The 17,995-nt window shown below is 57.4% G+C and overlaps 1 protein-coding gene across 2 annotated transcripts; it reads left to right on the top strand.

The window, feature by feature from the left end:
* The first annotated feature begins 3,879 nt into the window (after window positions 1-3,879).
* On the top strand, window positions 3,880-16,855 carry ATP4A (ATPase H+/K+ transporting subunit alpha). 2 transcript variants are annotated; one of them, XM_023649561.2, is made up of 22 exons: window positions 3,880-3,888; window positions 3,985-4,125; window positions 4,220-4,279; window positions 4,704-4,907; window positions 6,051-6,164; window positions 6,404-6,656; window positions 6,932-7,200; window positions 7,824-8,022; window positions 8,388-8,497; window positions 8,575-8,709; window positions 9,217-9,409; window positions 10,411-10,586; window positions 11,690-11,826; window positions 11,913-12,063; window positions 12,158-12,326; window positions 12,416-12,570; window positions 13,737-13,860; window positions 14,214-14,359; window positions 15,428-15,561; window positions 15,957-16,058; window positions 16,147-16,238; window positions 16,418-16,855. In XM_023649561.2, exons 1-22 carry the CDS (start codon window positions 3,880-3,882, stop codon window positions 16,444-16,446), a joined length of 3,102 nt encoding a protein of 1,033 aa, XP_023505329.1. In that variant the 3' UTR covers window positions 16,447-16,855. The 2 variants fall into 2 exon arrangements, with proteins under 2 accessions (XP_023505329.1, XP_070080175.1); XM_070224074.1 differs by lacking the exon at window positions 3,880-3,888 and having other exon boundaries at window positions 3,943-4,125.
* Window positions 16,856-17,995: the final 1,140 nt, after the last annotated feature.

The following is a 17,995-nucleotide window of genomic DNA, read 5'->3' as shown; positions in this document are numbered from 1 at the left end:
TGGGCTGGCCCTGCGCTGGGCAATGCAGGGTACACAGCGGTGACTGAGACATCCTGGATCCTGTCCTCACGACTCCAAGGAGGAGATGAAACGTCACCAAATAGTGACAGCCCAGGGTGGTCAGCCTTGTGATGCAGGAATCACAGGTCAGAGTGGTCAGGGCTGGGATGGGGAACCCCAGGGGTCCGTGGGAGCCCAGGGGAGGCACCCGACCCAGCCTGGGCCAGGGTGGGGGCCAGGGAGAAGGTTTCCTCAGGAAGTGCCATCTGCGCTGGAGCTGGAAAGATGAGGAGCAGGTGGACCCAGGGAGGAGGCCGGACGAGTGTTTCAGGCAGAGGACGCCGCATGCGCCAAGCTCTTGAAACGATCATTTGACAAACAGAAGGGCTGGGTGGCTGAACCCTGAGCAGGAGAGAGGAAGTGGCACATGGGAAGAAGGGGGGACAGCCGGGGTCTGAGCCCATCAGGCCTTGGTGGGTGCTGAGTCCCTAAGAGTGTGTGTGTTCACGATTCCAGGAGACTCGGGTTCAAATTCTCCTTGAAACCCACTCTGTTCACTATCCATTTAATTGTCTGTCCTCTGCCCTCTCTCTCCCAGGAAAAAAGAAAAATTCAATTCTGACTGTTAATTGTTCTCAAAAAAGTCTCCAAGGACCTGTGTGCCCCAGGCTCAGAGAAATCTTGCACTACTGTCACACTTACAACATTCTTGTGAGAAGTCTTCACCCCCAAGTCAAGCCAGGAGTTGCCCATCGGCCTGAACCAGCATGGCACACAGTGCCCCTGGCTCTGCTCCAGGGCGCCGATGCGGGCACACTCTGCTTCATCCGGATCCTGCCTGTGGGCCACGGCCTGTGTTCACCCCCCAGAGACAGGGCTAGGGTCGCTTGGACACACGATGAAAGATAAATGCATAACAAAGACCCTGAAAGACGTGGAACTTGAGTACCCCAAGGCTGCAATCAGAGGGCTGGTAAAAACCTTTAACCGTCAATGTGGCTGGGCACAGACGAGTCAGAGTGGACAAGGCCATGGGGCTGGGGCAGTGTCGCCTGGGCCAGCAGCCCCATCGAGTGGTCAGATGTGGAGCGTCTGGGGGCTCGGGCAGTGTTTCCTGACCTGAGGTCAGAGTTTCCACGACTTTCATCACCAGTACGGCTGATCGCCAGCTGTGGCTGTGACAGTATTTTGAATAGAAAATAAAGAGACCATAGAATAGCCCTTGGTCGTTCCTGAAGCCTCTTGATATGCCCCAAATGTCTCCCCTCTTCCAGACTCAAAAGTGAGCCCATCCTGACCTGACGCTCTGAGGACGCACCAGCCGCTGTGTTTCTGCCGCAGCGCACGGCGCAAATCCAACCGTGAGGAGCCGCGGGCAGCCATGCCAAGGGCAACCTACGGGATGACTGACCCTCCTCCAAACTCGAGGTCAGGAAGGACAAGGAAACGTCGCAGACTGCGGGAGATGAAGGAGAATGACAACCAGACGCAAAGTGTGGTCCTGGACCAAGAAAAGGGCACGAGGCGAAAAACCGGGGAAACTGAAATGAATCCTCTACGTTAGTTAGTAATGTCACATCAGCGTTAATTTCCTGAATTTGATCATCAGACTGTGGTTATGAAAGAGAGCGTCCTTATTCACAGGAGACACACACCTAAGCGTTTACAGATAAACAAGCATCGTCTCCAACTTAGTCTCAATGATTCGGGCAAAACTTTTTAAAAAATGTATCTATCTATTATCGATCTACAAACCACAAATGTGGTAAAATCGTTAAATTCAGGTGAAGGGTAGGTGGGTGCTCATTTTACTAATTCCTATAACTTGAAGGTCTGAAATATTTAAAATAAAATGTTGAAAATGAACATAAAATAGCTAAGAAATGAGAATTAAGGGAAAGCAAATGAAGCAGAGAGCAGAGGACAGCCCGTGAGCTCTGACTGAGGTCTGCACAGCGTCGTGGGTCAGCCACCTGCTGCCAGCGATGCAGCCTTGTCTCTCCTTCTGTGACTCAGGTTGGGGGGTTCCCTGATCTGTGCAGACACGACCCCACATCTGCCCCAGGTCCTGGACAGTCAGGGGTAGGGGGCTGGGGGCCAGGGTGGAAGGGCTGGAGACAGCTCGGGGCCCCTGAGGAGTTCCCAATGACCGAGACTTCCTGACGGCCTGATCCGCGCTCCAGGCCCGTTAGTGAGTACTCCCAACCCCCCGAGGAGATAAATCTCGCAACCATCCCACAGCGTTTATTGTGCATCTACTGTGTGTCTGGAGGAACTGTTCTGGGTGCTCGGCATACACAGCAAACACAGCCAAGTCTTCCTTCTAGTGGGACAAGACTGACACCACAAAATTAAAAAAAAAATACAACATCAGGTTGGGATATGGGTGTGAGGGGCGCAAGTAGGGACATGGAGCCTGATGGGGTGCATATTACAACCGAGGACTCTCGGAAGAGGTGACATTTGAGCTGAGACCTGGAGGTGAGAAAGAGCCATGCAGATATCTGAGGCAGAGTCCCAGGCAGAAGGAACCACACGTGCAAAGGTCCTGGGACAGGAATGACCTTGGCCTGTACAAAGCACAGCAAAGAGGCCAGTGCCTGTGGATCCGTAGTAGAGTCTGAGCCAGGAGAGGTGAGCTGGGGTCAGATTTTGCAGGAACTATTGTGGAGTTTATTCTGAGGAAGAACGGAAGCTTTGGAGGGTCATCAGCAGGGGAGTGAGACAGCTGTGTTACAGGCGTGGCTCAGTGGCATGAAGTCCCCCAGTGAGCAAGGAGACTCATATAGGGGCAGTCAGTGTGCCGGCAGCACCCCCTGCCTCCTCTCTTGGGGTCTCCTGTAGAGGGGGTGACCAGCCGGGTTGGGGTAGAGAAGAGCTCAGGCTGATCAGAAGCTTCGACTTTCCCAGGTGACCTGCCCCAGAGGACAAGGACATCACCAAGGCAATTATCTTATCAATATACCCACACTTGCCCCTGGAGACACGTCCACCCCACCCTAGGAGGCCCAAGCATTCCACTGGGCCAGCCCCTGGCTGCTTTCCACAGAGGTCCCTGCCTGGGGGACTAGGAGGGCGTCCCTAGCCCTCAGACCTGGCACCAGGCACCAAGCTCCAGCGGAGCCCTTGGGCACATCTCCCCACTTTGCACCTTCGTTTCCCGGTCTGGGCAGGTTGGGGTGGAGATGGGAATGACCGAGCTATGGTGGTTCCGGCCGTACGTGTGGAGGACCTCTGGGGCACGGTTTCCCCCTCTCTGAGCCTCGGTTTCCCCCTCTGCACAATGGGAATGACAGCACCGCCTTCACAGGTCTGACCAAAGAGGTCACATATCTGCAGGCCTGGCACGTGCAGGCCCTGTTGCTGTGGAGTCTGAGTTTTCTCGTTGATGGGACCGCATGAAAGCCAGGCTCTGGGGTCACACCTGGGCTGCAATCCTGTCCCTGATAGTTAGTCCATCGCAACCTTAGGCAAAGTCCTTAGCCTCTCTGTGCCTCAGTTTCCTCATCTGTAAGGGGGAGGTAAGAATAGTACTCGCCTCAAAGGGTTGTTAGAGGTGAAATAAGTTAGTGCGTGAAAGCCCTCAGCACAATGCCAGGCATGTCATGAGTACCACGTGTTTGCTGTGCCCCTCATTGCTGCGATGGATACTCCCAGTGGCTCCCTGACCTCAGTGGCAGGCTGAGACGGGGTCCAGGCAGGTTGGGGCAGTCCAGCAGGGAGTGCCCAAGCTGCCTGGGCCTGGAGGTCACCCCAAGGAGCCCCGTAATCAGCTGTAATCAGGCTGAGCCTGCTCCACCTCCTCCCTCCCCAGCTATATCAGGCCAGTCCCGACCCCAGGCTCTGTCTCAGCAAAGGAGGGCAGCCGCACGGGGCACCATGGGGAAGGTGGTGAGGGGGGCCCAGGGTCGGGGGTCAGGGGTCAGGGGTTGGAGGCAGGGATTCCAGTGGGATCTGATGCCACCCCTGTCCCCCCACCCCTAGGAGAATTACGAGCTGTACTCGGTAGAGCTGGGTCCTGGCCCTGGTGGGGACATGGCAGCCAAGATGAGCAAGAAGAAGGCAGGCGGTAGAGGGGGCAAGAAGAAGGAGAAGCTGGAGAACATGAAGAAGGAGATGGAGATCGTGAGCACGGGGCCTGCGGGCTGTGGGGGAGGCTGGGCAGGGGCGGGGCGTGTGAGAGCCGGACAGCGAGTGTCCTGTCCACCCCCCACCCTAGAATGACCACCAGCTGTCAGTGGCGGAGCTGGAACAGAAATACCAGACCAATGCGACCAAGGTGAGCTGGGGGCAGAGGGAGGGGTGGGTGCAGAAAAGGGGCGAGGGGGAGAGGAGAGAGAAAAAAGGGAGGAATACATTAGAGAAAGGGCCAAGTGGGGAGAGAGAGAGAAAGAGAAACAGATACAAAGAGACAGAAAGACAAACAGAGGCAGAGAGAGGCAAAGAGAGGGATAAGAGAGAGAAACAGGTAGAGATGGCAGAAAGAAAGAGACAGAAAGAAAGACGGGAGAGAAGAGAAAGACAGAGACACAGAGGAGGGAAGGGGCAGGAACAGAGGTGAAGACGAAGAAATGGAGAGGCACAGGACAGAGGGACAGAGCGACACAGGGAAAGAGGGCAAGGAGACAGAGACAGAGAGGGCATGGGAGAAAAAGCCCTTAGCGGCCACCAAGCCACCACACCCCACCCGGCTCTGTCCCCAGGGCCTGTCGGCCAGCCTGGCTGCAGAGCTGCTGCTGCGGGACGGGCCCAATGCGCTGAGGCCGCCGCGGGGGACCCCGGAGTACGTCAAGTTTGCACGGCAGCTGGCAGGTGGTCTGCAATGCCTCATGTGGGTGGCTGCTGCCATCTGCCTCATTGCCTTTGCCATCCAGGCCAGTGAGGGTGACCTCACCACTGACGACAATGTGAGTGGTGGGTCCTGGGGGCAGACACAGGACACAAGGACCTGGGGAACAGAGGACATTGAGCATGGGACTCAGGACATGAGGGACATAGGCTGGGGATAGAGAAACATGGAAATGCAGTTCCTAGGCACGGGTCATGGGGGATGAAGGACATTGGGATATGGGACAGACCCAAGGACAAAGGTCAAAGGGGACATGGGGAGAATGTGTCTCAGAGATGGAGGATATAGGTGGGGCTAAAAAGACATAGAAATGCAATACTTAAGATATGGGACTTGGGAAACAGAGGACATGGGACAGACCAAGGACAGAGGGCACAGGGGACACTGGAACTCAGACACGGGACACAAGGGCATGGAGACACAAGGAACAAAAGACTCAGGACACAGTGCACGGAGAGACATAAGACATTAGACACAGCAGCACAGAGACATAAAGAAGACCCAGATGCGGGACAAGAGCACGTTGGATATATGACAGAGGTCAGGACAAGGGACATGGGGACTTAGGGACATGTGACATTGACAGGGGCACAAAAAGTCATAGGATATGTGACCTGGGAGGGGGATTCAGAAGTACACAGACATGAGGAGACACAGGACATCGGGACTTGGAATTTGGAACACGGGACTCTGACTGCAGAGGACACAGAGTATGAAGCACAGGCTCTACTGCACACAAACCCATGGAAATGGGGACATGAGGGCACAGGGACATGGACATAGAGGATGGCACCCAGATTATGAAAACATGGAGAATGGAACACAGGGAGAACAGGACATGGGAACACGAGGAGTCACAGGACACAAGACTTAGGGGCGGAGCGAAAGAGTAGACATACGACCAAGGCGCATGGTGACGTGGGGCACAGTCGTAGGGTGTGGGGACATGGGGACCTAGAATTCAGGGGCAAGAGAATTTGGGGTAAAGGGACACAGGGACACAAGACCCTGAGAATACATGACAGTCGAATGTGGGCTATGAAGACCATGGGGACAGGGGACACAGGAAATAGTGCGTGAGGCTTCCTAGTTGGAGGGGGGAAAACCTTGGCGGTGACCCTGGGGGCACCAGAAGATCAGGGAGCAGGCGGTGGCCTGTGCAGGGAGCTTCCAGCCCCTACTCATCAGCCCCCACCCCCAGCTGTACCTGGCACTGGCCCTCATCGCTGTGGTTGTGGTCACCGGCTGCTTCGGCTACTATCAGGAGTTTAAGAGCACCAACATCATCGCCAGCTTCAAGAACCTCGTACCCCAGGTGGGTCCCCCGGCCCCCCAGCCACTTCAGGTTCCAAGTCTCCACGACGGTTGAGCCAGGTTCCAGGTGTCCCTGCGGCCCCCTCCCCTCAGGCCCAACCTGCCCCTCCTCTGTGGCCTCCATCTCTCTCCATTGGTCCTCGGCTCTCCTCAGTTTCCACCTCCCCCCATCCCCATTGCGCTCAGCAACTTCCACCCCCATCCCCTGCCCGCCTCAACTCTGGTGTCCCTGCCCCACAGCAAGCAACCGTGATCCGAGATGGGGACAAGTTCCAGATCAATGCGGATCAGCTTGTGGTGGGTGACCTGGTGGAGATGAAAGGCGGGGACCGAGTGCCAGCCGACATCCGCATCCTCCAGGCCCAGGGCTGTAAGGTGGACAACTCCTCGCTGACCGGAGAGTCTGAGCCACAGACCCGCTCGCCCGAGTGTACACACGAGAGCCCCCTGGAGACCCGCAACATCGCCTTCTTCTCCACCATGTGCCTCGAGGGTCTGTGAGGCCCCTGCCCTCCCACCCAGCTGACCACACTGCCTCCACACTCCCCACTGTGCTCCACTGCTCCTCTTCTGAGACCCATGGCCCCCCTTCACATCACCGCCACCTCTTCAGGGCACACTGCCTCTCTCGCTCCCATTATTGTGACCTCTTCCCGGGTCACGCTGCCTCCACTGCCTTCCATTACTGCCCCCTCTGTCGGTTCACACCACTGTGCAGGCCCCCCACTGCCCACCCAGCCCTGAGGCAGCCTCTTGGCCCCACTGCAGGCACAGCACAGGGCCTGGTGGTGAACACAGGCGACCGCACCATCATCGGGCGCATCGCATCACTGGCTTCGGGAGTAGAAAATGAGAAGACGCCCATTGCTATCGAGATCGAACACTTTGTGGACATCATTGCAGGCCTGGCCATCCTCTTTGGCGGCACCTTTTTTGTGGTGGCCATGTGCATCGGCTACACCTTCCTGCGGGCCATGGTCTTCTTCATGGCCATCGTGGTAGCCTATGTGCCTGAGGGGCTGCTGGCCACTGTCACGGTGAGTTGGGGAGGCAGAGGAGGGTGCAGAGAGCTGAGAGGCCTGTGCATGTGCCTGTTCACTCAATGCACGCTTCCCTCCATCATCTCCCTACCTGTCCATCTATCCATTCACCTCCCACCCACCCACCTCCCTTCCCATCACGCATCCTCCCACTCTCCCACCCCCTATCTCTCCACCTATCTATCCATTCAGCAAACACTACTCTGGGTCATGTCCCGTCCACACGGAGGACTCAGAGACCAACAGGCAGGGTCCTCCACCAGAGGCAGCTGAGGCCCAGCGTGGGCAGCCTTCAACAGTCCACACCCAGCCGGAGACCTGCCCCAGAGGAGGCTCAGGGGACTTTTGTTTTCTCACTTTGATTGTGCAGATAAGAGAACTTAGAGAACCTCAGCTCTGGCAGCTTGGCTGTGTTTATCTGGGCAGATGAGGGGGGCATCCCAAGCACAAAGCACAGACTGGACAAAAGCTTGGAGGCAGGAAAAAGCCAGGCTTTTGCTGAGGAATGCAGCATCCGTGGTCCTGTGGCTGGGATAAAGGGTCCCCAGCGCTGTGCGAGGGTGAAGTGGACTGGAAGCAAGGACTGGTCCCCAGGCATGCGTTTCTCACCCTTGTCCCAGGTCTGCCTGTCCCTGACAGCCAAGCGGCTCGCCAGCAAGAACTGCGTAGTCAAGAACCTGGAAGCAGTGGAGACACTGGGCTCCACGTCAGTGATCTGCTCTGACAAGACGGGGACCCTCACTCAGAACCGCATGACTGTGTCCCATCTGTGGTTCGACAACCACATCCACTCGGCTGACACTACGGAAGACCAGTCAGGTGTGGGGCGGGAGGAGGCAGGGGCTGGGGCAGGCAGATGGTGGAGACCCAAAGGGCAGCTATGAGGTTACCCTGAAGGGAGCCTGGAGAGGGCTTTGCACTAACGGAGAAGAGGGTCCTCGGTCCAGGGAGGGGGGCTAAGCCGTGGGTCTGTGGGTCTTCCAGATCTCCGAAGGGACTTGATCTCGGGTCTCAGAGGAGACTTGATATCGGGTCTGGAGAGAAGGCTCCGTCCGGGGTATTGAGGAGGGGTTTGGCTCCCACCCAGGTCTGGGAGGGGATCCTGTCCTGCCTTTAGGGGGAGGGGCTCAGTTCTGGTATGGGAGAGTCCCCTCGCGGTCCCAGCTTGGACGCCTGGCCTCCAGGGCAGACATTTGACCAGTCCTCGGAGACGTGGCGGGCACTGTGCCGCGTGCTCACCCTGTGCAACCGCGCTGCCTTCAAGTCGGGCCAGGACGCGGTGCCCGTGCCCAAGGTGAGAGCCGCGGGGACGCGGGATCCCTGGAGCCTGGTGCAGCTGGGCTCGCCCCTGACGCCGGCCCCCGCTCCCAGCGCATCGTGATCGGCGACGCGTCCGAAACGGCGCTGCTCAAGTTCTCGGAGCTGACGCTGGGCAACGCCATGGGGTACCGCGAGCGCTTCCCCAAAGTCTGCGAGATCCCCTTCAACTCCACCAACAAGTTCCAGGTGCGCGCCCGCCGCGCCCGGCCCCGCCCACAGCAGACCCCGCCCACAAGAAGGCCCGCCCGCAGCGAGCCCCACCCACACCTAGGGGCGGGGCTTCCCTCGGTAGCCCCACCCCCACCCCCGCCCCACCTCTCCCGCCCAGCCCACAGCCGAAGCCCACCTATGGCCGGGCCGCGCCCGCAGGCCCTCCCCCGGGGGCTCTCCGCCTGCTCTCAGCCAGCAGGCCTTCGGTGGGGGATAGCTCGCCATCCAGATCCCGCCCCACCCCGACTCTGGATCCTAATTATGTCCATTCCCCGCGCCCAGACCCCTAACCATGCCCCTCGGCCCGCCCCGATCCTCAGCCTCTACAAGAACCTGCCGAGCACGCGGCCCCTCTCCTTCAGCCCCGACCTCACCCCGGCCGGCTCTCCGGGCAGCGCCCCGGGCCGCAGCCCTGCCCTTCCCCCAAGCCCCGCCCTCCCCCCTTCCCTCGCCCACGACCCCGCCCCCTCCGCCCGCCCACAGCTGTCCATCCACACGCTGGAGGACCCGCGGGACCCGCGGCACGTGCTGGTGATGAAGGGCGCCCCCGAGCGCGTGCTGGAGCGCTGCAGCTCCATCCTCATCAAGGGCCAGGAGCTGCCGCTGGACGAGCAATGGCGTGAGGCCTTCCAGACTGCCTACCTCAGCCTGGGCGGCCTGGGCGAGCGCGTGCTCGGTGAGACCCCTAGAGTAGGGGGTAAACCAGTGTGCGAGGAGCTAGCACAGACCTTGCCCGACCTTCCGTGTCCAGCCCCGACCCTAACCTTTCCCAACCCTGGCTGACAGCTGACCGGCCCCAGTCCACACACACTTTTTTTTTCCAAGTCGGTCTTCCCTTTTTTTGTTTCCAAGCCAATGCTTTTTTGGTGAGGGAGATTGGCCCTGAGCTAACATCTGCTGCCAATCTTCCTCTCTTTCTTCTCTCCCCCAAGGCCCAGTACATAGTTCTATATCCTAGTTGCGCGTTCTTCTAGTTCTTCTGTGTGGGATGCCCCCTTATGAGCGGTGCGTAGGTCTGCGCCCAGGATCTGAACCAGTGAACCACGTGCGGCTAAAGCGGAGCCCACGAACTTAACCACTCGCCACGGAGCCGCCCGCACACACTCACCTTTGACTTTCCCTGTCTCAGTCCTGACCCCTGTCTAGCCCCAGTTCCTTCCTTGACCCAGCCCCTCCCGACCTGTCCTCACCTGACTTTCCCCATCCTGACCTGACCTGTGATCCTTTGATTTTCCCCAGCTTTGCCCCAACTGATGACCTGCCCTTACTTTCACCTCCACCTTTTAGGGTCCCCCTCTTGACCCTTTGACATTCCCCAGTCTTTGCCTCAAGACTTTCTCCAATCCTTGTCCTGCCCTCTGACCTCCTCCAATTTTTGTCTTGATTCTTTAAAGTTCCCTAACCCCTGCCTCAACCCTGGAAGCCCAGACCTGTGGTCCAGTTCTGGATCTTTCATTTTACTTGCTGTGTGACCACTGGCAAGAATTATCCCCTCTCTAAGCCTCAGTTTCCTCATCTGCAAGATGAGCATGCTAATAGCCTCATAGGGGGTTGTGAGGATGTGAATGATGGACTCAGCACAGGGTCAGGCATCCATGGGTATTTTACTCCTCATCTGGCCTTGCTAGGGAGGGGTCTGCCCAGGATTCCTCTCTGAATTCCCTGTTTCCTTGTCAGGCTTCTGCCAGCTCTACCTGAGTGAGAAGGACTACCCACCTGGCTACGCCTTTGACGTGGAGGCCATGAACTTTCCATCCAGTGGTCTGTGCTTTGCGGGACTCGTATCCATGATAGACCCACCCCGGGCCACCGTTCCTGACGCTGTGCTCAAGTGCCGCACAGCAGGCATCCGGGTATGACACTGAGGAGAAGACTGGGCAGGGGTGAAAAAAGGATGGCAGTATTTGGGGAAAAGGAACCCTGTGACAGAGGCCCACCTGAAAATAGGTGGAACCAAAAGGAAATATATTGCTTCATGAAACTGAAAAGTTCTAGGGAATGAGGCTTCAGGTATAGCTGGATCCAGGAGTTTGGCATCATTAAGAATTTGCCTTTCTCCACATCTCAGCTCTGCTTTTCTCTCTGCTGGCTTTATTCTCAAGCGGTCCCTCCATTTTGATGGCAAAGATGACCACCCCTCAGCAGCTCCAACTCACGTCCCACCTGTTTAGCCACTCCACAGAGAGTGCCTCTTTTGCAGGTGTAGCAGATTGGGTCACATGCTCATCCTTGAACCAGTCACTGGCTGGGGGATGGAATACATTGGCCAGGTCTGGGCTTATTTGTCCAAACTTGGCCATGGACCTCACTCCAACATGAGGAGATGGATGGTTCCCTGCAAACAAATCAAGGGTGAGGGAGCCAATGCTGAGCAAGCAACACCCAAGTTCTTCCCACAATCTGAAAGGCCCTGTAAGATCCAGGCCCTGTTACCTTTCTAAGCTCATTCCTCAACCCTCCAGTCCTGCTGGCCTCACTGCTACTCCTCCAACAGTTCAGGCATTGTTCTCATTTCAGGGTCTTTGCATTGCCTGTTCCCTCTGCCAGGGACACTCTTCCCCCAGATCCCCACGTGGTTGACTGTCTCACCTTGTTCAAGCTTCTGCTCGAATGTCCCCTTGTCAAAGAGGCTTTCCCTGGATACATTTACGATCGAAGCACCACTTTTCCACCCGACATTTGCTATTCCCTTTACCCAGCTTAATTTCCCCCCTTCCTTCTTACATGCTATATCGTTCATTTATTTATTTTGTTTCGTTTCTGTCTCCCAGACTAGAATGTCAGCTCCATGAAGACAGGGACTTTTGTCTGTTTTGTCCTTGCTATTTCCCAGGCATGTAGCAGGGGGTGATGATTGGTTGGATAAATGAATGAGTGTATCAGCAGACGTCCAGCAGAGAGGATGTGGAGAGTGGGCTGATCTGAAGGGGTCAAGGTCTGCTGGTCCCCTCCACAGGTGATCATGGTGACAGGTGACCACCCCATCACGGCCAAGGCCATTGCAGCCAGCGTGGGCATCATCTCGGAAGGCAGCGAGACAGTGGAGGACATCGCTGCCCGCCTCCGTGTGCCTGTGGACCAGGTGAATCGGAAGTAAGCCCCCCTCAGCCCTCCCTGTCGTTCTTCCCGCACCCCACGCAGACTGTGCCCCAGCGACTCCCTCCCACCTCCCTCCCTAGAGATGCCCGCGCCTGCGTGATCAACGGCATGCAGCTGAAGGACATGGACCCATCAGAGCTGGTCGAGGTGCTGCGCACCCACCCTGAGATGGTGTTCGCTCGCACCAGCCCCCAGCAGAAGCTGGTGATCGTGGAGAGCTGCCAGCGGCTGGTGCGAGCCTGCTGAGAAAGGGGGGCAGCTGGGCTGGCCTGGCCCTGGGGTGGCCTATCACTGACCACTCCCCACCTTTACCCACTCCCTGCAGGGTGCAATCGTGGCTGTGACAGGGGATGGTGTGAATGACTCCCCAGCCCTGAAGAAGGCAGACATCGGCGTGGCCATGGGCATCGCTGGCTCAGATGCAGCCAAAAATGCAGCCGACATGATCCTGCTCGATGACAACTTTGCCTCCATCGTGACAGGCGTGGAGCAGGGTCTGGGCCGGGTCAGAGACAGGGTGGGCAGTGTGGGCACAGGAGGAAGTGAGCTGCAAGGAGGCTGAGGTGCCTGCTGTACCCCACAGGCCGGCTGATCTTTGACAACCTCAAAAAGTCCATCGCCTACACCCTGACCAAGAACATCCCCGAACTGACGCCGTACCTCATTTACATCACTGTCAGCGTGCCCCTGCCCCTGGGGTGCATCACCATCCTATTCATAGAGCTCTGCACCGACATTGTGAGTCTGCAGCCCCAGCCCCCGCCCCCGACACACACACACACAGTGCCCACAGATGTACGCCCATGGACACTCCTGGACAGAGTGACAAAGACAAGACATGTGTTCAACAGACAGCCCGATGGGGACACACAGGCAAGCAGGTAGACACAGACAGAACTCCAGACATGGACGCACAGGTGGACACTCAGGTAGGCACGGGCAGACCCACAGACAACATGGGCTCAGATCTGGATACACAAACAGAGATATTAACAGACACAGATGTCTGGCTAGATAGACTTGGATGACAGACAAACATCCCGCAACAGACATGGACAGATAAACCCCAGCAGATAGACCCCAGGCAGACAGATGGAAAAGAGCCACAGATACAGCCGCAAACGCAGCCAGATGCACGGCCATGCTGACACATTTATTCAGTATCATGCTGTGCCCACTCTGGGCCAGGCACACGTAATTTACTTAATTTTGTCCTTAAATGACTCTCTGAGATGGGCTTCATTTATTTATCATCCCCATTTTCGGGCTAAGCTATTGAAGCATAGACAGGTTGAGCAGCTTGCCCTAGGTCACATGGCTAATAAGTGGCACAGCTGGGATTTGAGCCCAGCTTCAGTACACTCTGCTGCCACTCTGTAGTCACAAATGGATGGGATGGGGGAGGGGGAGGACACAGAGTGACAGAAGAGACGCAGAGATAGAGTGACAAAGAGACACATAGAGACAGAGACACAAAAGCAGAGACAGAGTCACAGAGAAGGAGACCAGAGACAGGGACAAAGAAACAAAGAGAGTAAGGGACAGAGAGAGAGAGAGCAACAGGGGAACAGAGAGGTCAAGACCAGAGTCCGCAGAGAACAGAGAGATGGGGGGAGGAGGAAAAACGGAGGGAAACAGAGAGAGACAAAGAGAGCGTGCACAATAGTAGAGATAACTGCAGATGCTCTGATGGAGATGGACACAGATGTGGACTGGACATGCCAACACTCCCAACAGGGGCCAGCCAGATCCTGTCCAGGCAGGAGTGGCTGTGTGGTCACTGCAGGTCCTGTCTCCTAACCTCAGTCTGTCCCTGCCCACTGGCAGGGGATGGGGGGCTCTAGAAAGTAGGGGACAGGGGCTCAGGTAAACCCTTAACCGGGGTTCCTTCTGCTCCTGGCCAGTTCCCATCTGTGTCTCTGGCATATGAGAAGGCCGAGAGTGACATCATGCACCTGCGTCCACGGAACCCAAAGCGTGACCGCTTGGTCAACGAGCCCCTGGCTGCCTACTCCTACTTCCAGATCGGTGCGTGCCCGCGGGCCGGGAGCTGGGCCCTCCTTCACGGCTGCTCGGCTGCCTTGGGTGTCTAACTTGTTCTGGATCTCAGTGTCTGGTTTGCTCCTGGGTCTCTGTGGTCCCGTGTCCTTTCTCTCGCCCTGTTCTCCATGACCCTGTTTCTGGGTCATTGCCTCCTTGTCTTTTTTGGGTTCTCTGGGTGTGTTTCTGTGCCCTGTCTCTTGCATCCCTATCGATATCTCTTGGGATCCTTGTCTCTGTCTTTCTCTCAATGTCTGTCACTGTCTGTGTCCCTGACTCTCTCCTGTGTCCCTGTCTTGTCTCCATTGCTGTCCCCTTGTGACTCCTTGCCTCTCCCCCAGGTGCCATCCAGTCATTTGCTGGCTTCACTGACTACTTCACGGCCATGGCCCAGGAGGGCTGGTTCCCACTGCTGTGCGTGGGGCTGCGGCCGCAGTGGGAGGACCACCACCTACAAGACCTGCAGGACAGCTACGGCCAGGAGTGGGTGAGCCCCGCCCTGCCCCACCCCATGACCCCCTTGTTTCCAATGCCGCCTACCCTGTATGGCCCACATTCACTCCTCCATGTTTGCCTGAGCTCAGAGCATCCCACTCTGCCAGTTCAGGGGTAAGGGGCCTTTCTCACCACTGTCTCGAGCTCCCAACTCCTGCTTCTGCCGATCACAGCTGCAGACGGGTCCTCCCTGCCCTGACAGTAGCAGAGCCCCTCAGGTGGGGAAGCAGGCCGTAGTGCTATTGTCCCTGCAGCATCACTTACACAGAGTATTTGTGTGTGGCCGACCTTAATGAAGGTTTGGGGCACGGAGAAGTCAAATCTGGCTAGCAGGTCTGGTTAGCTTGCCGCGTGGAGTTCCAGGTCAGGATATTCCCCTCTAGCACTACTGTCATGGTTAAGAAGGCAGAGCTGGGAGCCAGACTGCCGGACTCGTGGCCTGCCACGGCTCCCTGCCAGCCGGGGATCCTGATGCGTGCTGACATTTGAGTGCCACCCAGCTACCTCATGGGATCACTGGGAGGATTAACTGAGATAATACTTGGGAATCACTCAGTACCTGGAGCTTAGTAAGTGTTCCTCACACAATTAGCTAGTGTTAAAATAGTTATATTGAAGAAATGGACTGAATAGTAGCTGCCCCCTTTAAGTGGGGCATGTGCCCTGGTCCCCAGAGGCCTACCTGGCCTGCTCCACTCATTTTTGCCCTCTTCCCTGGGCCCCGAGTCACACTGGACTTCGCAAATCCTGCCTCAGGACTCCCACTCTTTTCCCAGGCGCCTACTTTCGGGTGCCCAGGAAACCCTACATCCTTCCTCTCCTTCTGAAAGCCACGCCTGCCCTGCCATTGCCCAGGCATGGACGTCCGAGCTCTGCTGGACCCAGGTTTCCAGGCCCCACGCTCATGCAACCTGACAGATCCCGCGTCTCTCCTCTCCTCCCACCCCAGCTTATGTGTCAGGCACATAGCAGTCAGGGGCGCAGGGCCCAGGTCTGGGTGCCAGCTGGCTGCAGGGCCAGCCCACCTGGCTCAGGCTGCTGTCGTCCCCTCCTCCCACAGACATTCGGGCAGCGCCTGTACCAGCAGTACACCTGCTACACGGTGTTCTTCATCAGCATCGAGATGTGTCAGATCGCCGACGTGCTCATCCGCAAGACGCGCCGCCTCTCGGCCTTCCAGCAGGGCTTCTTCAGGTGTCCCTGCTGGCCAGCCCGTCCGCCCTGCTCTGGTCTAGACTCCCATTAGACCCTGACCAGGGCTCACTGCGGCCAGCAAACGCCAGCACCACTGTGAGGATGTGTGGTGCCAGGGCTAGCATTCCTCATCAATAGCTAGCCAGGAGCTCCATCATGTGCCTCTCAGCCGCCCCTCCACGTTTCATTACCTAAAGGCGTGATGCTGACAGGGTGGGGACCCACTGTTGGAGGTGCTGGCCACGCCCGTGTTAAATGCTCAGAGCATCTCCCTGCTGCTGACATCTGACCTCCTTTGACCCAGTACCCTCATTTCCATCTGGTCCCCAACTCCTCATGGCCTGTCTTTGTCCTGAGCCCCAGTCTGAGCCTGTCTCATCCTGCCCCCGCTGCAGGAACAGGATCCTGGTGATCGCCATCGTGTTCCAGGTCTGCATCGGCTGCTTCCTGTGCTACTGCCCTGGAATGCCCAACATCTTCAACTTCATGCCCATTCGGTGAGGGCTTGTGACGTGTGAGCAGAGGGAAGGGCATGTGGGACACACGTGAGGACAGCCTTCACCTTGTCATCTCGCCTGTCCTCAGGTACCAGTGGTGGCTCGTCCCCATGCCCTATGGCCTCCTCATCTTCGTCTATGATGAGATCCGGAAACTTGGAGTTCGCTGTTGCCCAGGGAGTGAGTGTGCAGACTGGGGGGCGGGAGGCTGAAACATTCTCAGAGCAGCTGCCCTGACCTCTGATCTTCAACACTTGACCTCCAAATCAAACCTCCACTAATGCGTAACCTCTGAGCCCCAGGCCCCCCCTCCCTGACCCACACCCCCGCCAGCACTGAGTCTCCTCTCTCTCCCCCAGGCTGGTGGGACCAGGAACTCTACTATTAGAGGGACCGCTGCCTTCAAGCCATCCTTGCATCCACCACAGCTGGGGTGGACACATGGGACCCTCTGGATGGCCACCAAAACATCTGAGCAATTGAGTCCTAGCCCCACCTGTGTCTGTTCCTGTAGCCCACAGCACCCCACCTTGGAGGGACCCCATTCCCCTCCACCTTCCACAAGGTGCACCCCCTCCTGGAGGAGCAGTCCCTAGGTCAAGTCCTCTGTGCTGGCCTTGGGGAAGCGCCCTCCCGAGGGGGTGGGGGGCTTCGGTAGGGAGTCTGAGCTAGCAGCTCCTGTCAAGTGGGTCTGTCCTGAGGACTTCAGGCGGGAAGAGGGCTGCCTGAAGCCCTTCTTTGAAAACACTCACACCTGCACGATAGTAATAAACCAGCTCATACTGACTGTGCTTTCATTCAGTGCTCAAGTGTTTTTCCTGAGCCCCTGTGATCTCCCACAATCCTACATCTTAGGGCTGCATCTCCGGTTCCTAGAATGCAATGCCTGGCATACAGTAGGTACTCAATAAATGTTCCTTGGGGGACTGAATTCCCATTTCTCTGCCTCAGCACAGCATGTAAAGGGAAACAGCATGTGGACACAGGCACGCTCCAGATGGTGCTTCTGACACACCACTGGTCTGCACACCGCCTCCGGGCCCTCCCAGCACCCATCCTCCCTCTCGGGAGGCTCCTTAACACAGGGTGTCAACATCTCTTCCACTCAAGCAGCCCCCGCCCCACCCTTCACAGGGCTCTCCGCTCCAATCCCACGTGCTCACTCCTTCGCGCTGCAGTGGGTGCCCTATCACCTGTCAGTCCCGACCAACTCCTGCAGGCTAAAGTCACAGTCCCCTCCTCACACCCTCTCACCTGAAAAATGAACCCTCCCCTGTCGTCAACCCATGCCACCCCGTCCACCCCCGCTCTGGCCATTCCTTTTCCCAGTCCTGTCTTGCCCCTCTTCCCCTTTCTTTACTGACTCTCTCTGGCTGGGCACCAGGCTTCTCCCTCTTTTCCAACAGCCCCCCTCTGCTGCCCCCACCTCAGCTGTTTCTGCAGCGACACCTACATCTGTCTCCAGCCCCCTCAACATGTCCGAGGGGGACCCATGCTGGCCTCTGCATCCTCCTCTGAACCCGCTGCCATCCACTGTCCCATGTGTTTCCTTCTCCTTGGGAAACGTGGTGGGCCCTCGGGGGGTTTACAAGCCCAAACTTGAGTTACCCTGGACTCCTTCACTCTTTCCTTAGTCCTTACGCACCCGCCACCTCCCCACAGCCTGTCCCCCAACCCCTCAAAAGAAAAACAGCCCACTGGTCACCACTTCTCTACTCTGCTTCTGCCCATCAGCGCTGCCCTTGTCCAGACCTGGCCTTCTGGCCTGAATCTCCCCATCCATACAAGAGCCATGGAGATCTTCCTAGAGCCAAGTCTGACCCTGTCATTCCTCTGCCTAGAACTCTCCATGGTTCCCCACTGCCCCTAGTCATTTTCCCAGCCCAGCCTTCAGAGCATTCTGTGATCTGACCCCTGCTGACTTCTGAAGTCTCACA

This window comes from Equus caballus, chromosome 10, assembly GCF_041296265.1.
Source record: "Equus caballus isolate H_3958 breed thoroughbred chromosome 10, TB-T2T, whole genome shotgun sequence".
Classification (NCBI taxonomy): domain Eukaryota; kingdom Metazoa; phylum Chordata; class Mammalia; order Perissodactyla; family Equidae; genus Equus; species Equus caballus.
Note: the sequence above shows the minus strand (reverse complement) of the source record. Positions and strands in the feature narration are given on the sequence as shown.